Source organism: Chinchilla lanigera, unplaced genomic scaffold, assembly GCF_000276665.1.
Source record: "Chinchilla lanigera isolate Chin_1 unplaced genomic scaffold, ChiLan1.0 scaffold00109, whole genome shotgun sequence".
In the NCBI taxonomy this organism is placed as follows: domain Eukaryota; kingdom Metazoa; phylum Chordata; class Mammalia; order Rodentia; family Chinchillidae; genus Chinchilla; species Chinchilla lanigera.
Genome location: NW_004955510.1, coordinates 435116 through 439617, shown reverse-complemented (window position 1 = coordinate 439617; position 4502 = coordinate 435116). Strand labels below are relative to the sequence as shown.

The following is a 4502-nucleotide window of genomic DNA, read 5'->3' as shown; positions in this document are numbered from 1 at the left end:
GCATGCCAGGCCTTGAGTGGCGCTCAGGCTGGCTCGCGCGTGGGCGCGAAGGCTGGGCTGTGGTCGCCCCTTTGTGCTGCTGCTGACGGTGCCCGCCGCCCTCCCGAGCGAGCCAAGCTGAGGGAAGCAGCGCAGTGGAGGCGGGTCGAGAGCGCGGGGCCTGGTGGTGGCAGCCGTGGAACCGAGCACGACGGCCTGCGAGAAGCTGCGGGGAAGAGGGACACTCATTCCTTGCCAGCCGCGCAGAGCCCTCGTTTGCGCAGCTCCGTACCGGACACCGGGCCTGCTCTCTGCACGGAGATCCGTGCAAGCCAACCCATTCCCAGGCCAGAGCCACCTGCCCCACTTCTGCGCGCAGGCCACCAGCAGCTGCGGTCCAGTGTAGAGAAACTCTGGGCACGCGACTGCCGGTCCAGTCCTGTTTTGTTTTTTCTTGAGAGGAGCAGCCTGTTGCCCACCGCACCACCGAGCTCCAGGCTCTGCTTTCTGGGCCCCGGGCGCCACCGGCACTGCTACCCGAGGTGTGTGTGACAGGGTGCAGCCGCCAAGGCCCCCGGCTCCACGTAGTTTGTATTTTTGGAAAAGGCAAATAAGTGATTGCAAGTTGAATAAATATTGGCACAAACGCGGGGTTGGAGTAGGAAATAAAAGCTGCTGTAGATGGAGCAGTCAAACAGAGGGTCTTTGAGGAGGTGATGTTGAAACTGGAGTCCAAAGAATGAGATCAGGCTTGGAAGACCGTTGGCAGAGATGGTTCGCAGGAGCTGAGGTGCGCACACTCTGGACGAGGGGGCGCCGGTGCAGAGCCAAAGGAAAATCAGCGTGCTGCTACAGCATCAGGCCCCCGGGACGCAGGGAGGTGGACTGGGGCCAGGGCTGCGTGAGGAATGGGGGCTTCGATTTACTGTTGTGAGAATACATTCAGTGGGTGTCGGGCCAAAATGACAGCAGGGAGCCAACTAAACGGGATGCCTCAGCCACAGCCAAAGGTGAGGGCGGTTTGTGCGAAAGTAGTGACCATGCTGAGAAGAGTGGTTGAGAGAGGCGAGTTTGGACTTCACAGGGCACATGGTACTGTGGTAGGGACATGGGGGGAGAAAATGGCGAAACCAGGGAACTTTCAAGGTTACTCCGGGGAGCAGATGGGCAGGGCCTCGTGCATGGGATCGGGTGGCCCAGAGGAAGGGGACCATCTCAGGGAAGAACGTGAACAATTCAGTGTTCACATGGAGTTTGAGATGGCTGTTAGCCACTCAACGGAGCAGAAGGGAGAGGGGAGAATCGAGGGAGCGGGGGAGTCTTTGGTGGGCTTGCTAGATGGCCCTAATGGCCATTCTCTTTTTTTCTTTCATTATAAAATTCTCAATTCTACCTGACCATATGGCTTCCCAGAATAAAGGCAGCTCTCTCAGCCTCCCCTGAAGCTACATATGGACACATGACTCCATTCCAGCCAATAGGAAGTAGAGGTGTCCTTTGCAAATTCTAAATTGGCCTTCAAGGGAAACAAGTGCTCTCCTCAGCCTTGCTCTTTCCTCTCACTGGGACAGGTGGATACAGGGCTGCAACTGACGCAGCCATACAGGATCTGTAGTGGAAGCCACGTGTTGAAGATTTTAGTGGAACAAATTAGCATAAACTGTGGGCTCCTAACGTTTACATCACCGAACTTACTCTAATCTGCCTACCCTTTTGACTTTGTACATGAGAGAAATAAATTTTTGTCTTGTTTAGCTTTCTATTTTCTGATGCTTGTAACCATATCTAATTCTACCTTGTCAGACTACATAGGGCCTTGCTAAAATAGAAAGAAACTGGAGGAAGCTTGCATAGTGATAGGAATGATCCAGGAGGAGGAAGGAACCGTGATTCTGATGCACACGTACAGGAGAAGGGACTGGGTGATCTTGGGGATGGAGCTATGATACAGTCCTTGTTCCCAAGGAGAGGGACAGGGAGACGAAGTTTTCGGTGGAGAGAAGATGATTATTTGTACCTGAAAATTTCTGCTTAATCCTAGATGTGAACAGAGGCCTGAGTCAAGAACAAAGAAGGAGGGTGAAGCCAACTCTGCAAGTCTCCTTGGGGACACACTTCTTTCTGGACCAGTTGGCTGCAAGTCCCCGTGCCAGGCCATGCTGACCTCACTGGACAGCCATGTCTGCCACTCACAGCTGTCCTGTGAGACTTACCAAGCTTTACCATTCTTACAGCAACTCGGAGTGGCTTCTGGGAACATCAGGGATTCTCCCTAAGGAACAGTCCTGTTTTACTTTCCTTTATTAAAAAATGAAAAAGAATTAGGACAGAACAGCCCCAACTCACGCAGTATGTATACTGTAACCTGTGATTTGCTTTGCAGGCTATCCCATAGGCCTGTAATTGCCAAGAATGTGGCTGAATTATAGAGCAGATGTCAAGCCTAAAGCAGGGACCATCAGAACAAAAAATAGTACATGAGGGAGTGAAGCAAGCCAGGAGTTGCTCTTGTCGTGTGTTTTGTGTTTTTCTTCCCACAGACCCAAAGCTGCTAGGAAGGTAGTTTTGAATGGATACATTTGACCTCTGATTGCTGCTCCCACCCCTCATGGCCTCACTCTGTAGTACCCTTGTGTGTCCAAACAGTGGATGGACCCAGGGGCCTTGGAGAGAAGAGGGTTTTGATGACCAGCTCTCCTAGCTCATAGTTTCTTGATCTTGAGCAAACCACATTACGTCTCTGAGCCCTGGTGTCCTTATCTAACAATGTCAAGGTCAGAGGAATGCCCTCCTTCTGAGTTCACAGTGCAATTCAGGAACTGCGGATGTAGCTTGGTGATAGTGTGTCTGCCTACCATGTACAGGCCCTAGGTTCTTTCCAAGCATTGCAAACAAATCATATCAAATGACATGAAGTTTGTAAAAATTTTTTGTCTAGGGATTGAACCCAGGGCTTCACACATGCTAGACAACTGCTCTACCACTAAGCCATTGAACCATATCCCCAGCTCCCGCTTTTAATTTTAGTTTGAGATTGCATCTTGCTAAATTGCCCAGGCTGGACTTGAATTTGCAGTCCTCCTGCCTCAGCCTCCCCAGTAACTAGGATTACAGGTGTGTGCCACGATGCCCAAAATAATGATTGTAAAACCTTAAAAATCACTGGAAGCCAGGCATGGAGCTGGGCATGGTGGCACATACCCATAATCCCAGCATTCTGGGAGGCTGAGGCAGGAGGATGGCAAGTTCAAGTCCAAGCTGGGCAACACAGAAACTTAGCAAGGCCCTATAGCAAAATAAAATAAAAAGGTCTGGGGATGTAACTCGGTGTGAAGACTCTGGATTCAGTCTTCACTGGATAAGCTGTAACAAGCTCTGCTGAATATAGCTCAGTGCAAAGACCTGAGTTCAGTCTCCAGTAATGAAAACACACACACACAGTTGTAAAGAAATTTATTACTTCTGTCACTTGGGAATGATGTCTTGTTAGGGCTAGACTACCAAGGCTCTTCACAGTAACCAGGACATTTTGGTTGGAAACAGAACCGTACCTGAACAAGCATAGGCTAAGGAAGGAGGGAAGAAATTACAGGAAAGATATGCAGATCACTCACAAAACAAAGAAGAACCTAACACAAATGTCACTCACAAAACTCAGCGCTGATCCTGGAGCTTCCCAAACCAGGAGTCTCTGTATACCCTAGTTCTCAGGGTCCACCATACAGTGTCAATAACTCTGTCCTCTAGGTTAGTACATTCATATCCTAAAGAGAGATGCTCATTGGTCCATCTAGGGTTCCATGCCCACCCCTGGATCAATCGCTATGGCAAGGGAGATGGGCCAGGGCTTGGGTGACATGCCCATGCCAGTGAACACTAGCTCAGGCCTGTGCCAGATGTCGTAGTTTGGGGCTTATTGCAAAGGTGAACAATACAATACAAGACACATATTTTATAAGATTATTTATAATAGTCACCCAAAGAATCATATACAAGAGAGTACAGGAAATCTGTCTACACATTAAAGACCCAAGAATCTTGCTGAAGGCCTGGATCCCACAGAAATGTCCTGCATGCGTTCAGCTGAAGACCTAGAGCCCATAACAATGCCTCCCACGAATCCAACTAGAGGTTTAGAGCCCATGACAATGTCTCATGCAGGCCTGTTTCACAATCTGTGCTGGGAAGGCCCAAAGGTCAGTGGTGGAATCTAGAAAGTCTGTGTCAGCAGGTTGAAGGATCTGTGCTAGCAGGCTGAGAGATCTGAACTGGAGCCAGGAAGCAATGTTCAAAGTAAAAGTCGGAGCTCCCCGCAAAAGTACCACAGTCATCCTCAGCAACAGCAAGGTCCCGAACTCCTCCGATAATCAGGACAGCCGAGTTCCCATCAGGAAAGCCAACATAGCAAGCTTCTCCAGAATGCTGGAAGTGTACCATCTTCCCCTCTAGAGCCAGGAATCAATGCTCAGAGTGAGGACCAGAGCTCCCCCAAAGTGAACCAAAGCTATTCTCAGTGCAAACAA

General features: G+C 50.0%; 1 protein-coding gene across 1 annotated transcript; it reads left to right on the top strand.

The window, feature by feature from the left end:
- On the top strand, nucleotides 1-2908 carry LOC106146980 (the record flags this gene model as incomplete). Its single annotated transcript, XM_013506325.1, is given in 2 exon segments — nucleotides 1-521; nucleotides 2021-2908. Coding segments are annotated over 2 exon segments (756 nt in total), but the record flags the coding sequence as incomplete, so codon positions are not given.
- Between the last annotated feature and the right edge of the window lie 1594 nt (nucleotides 2909-4502).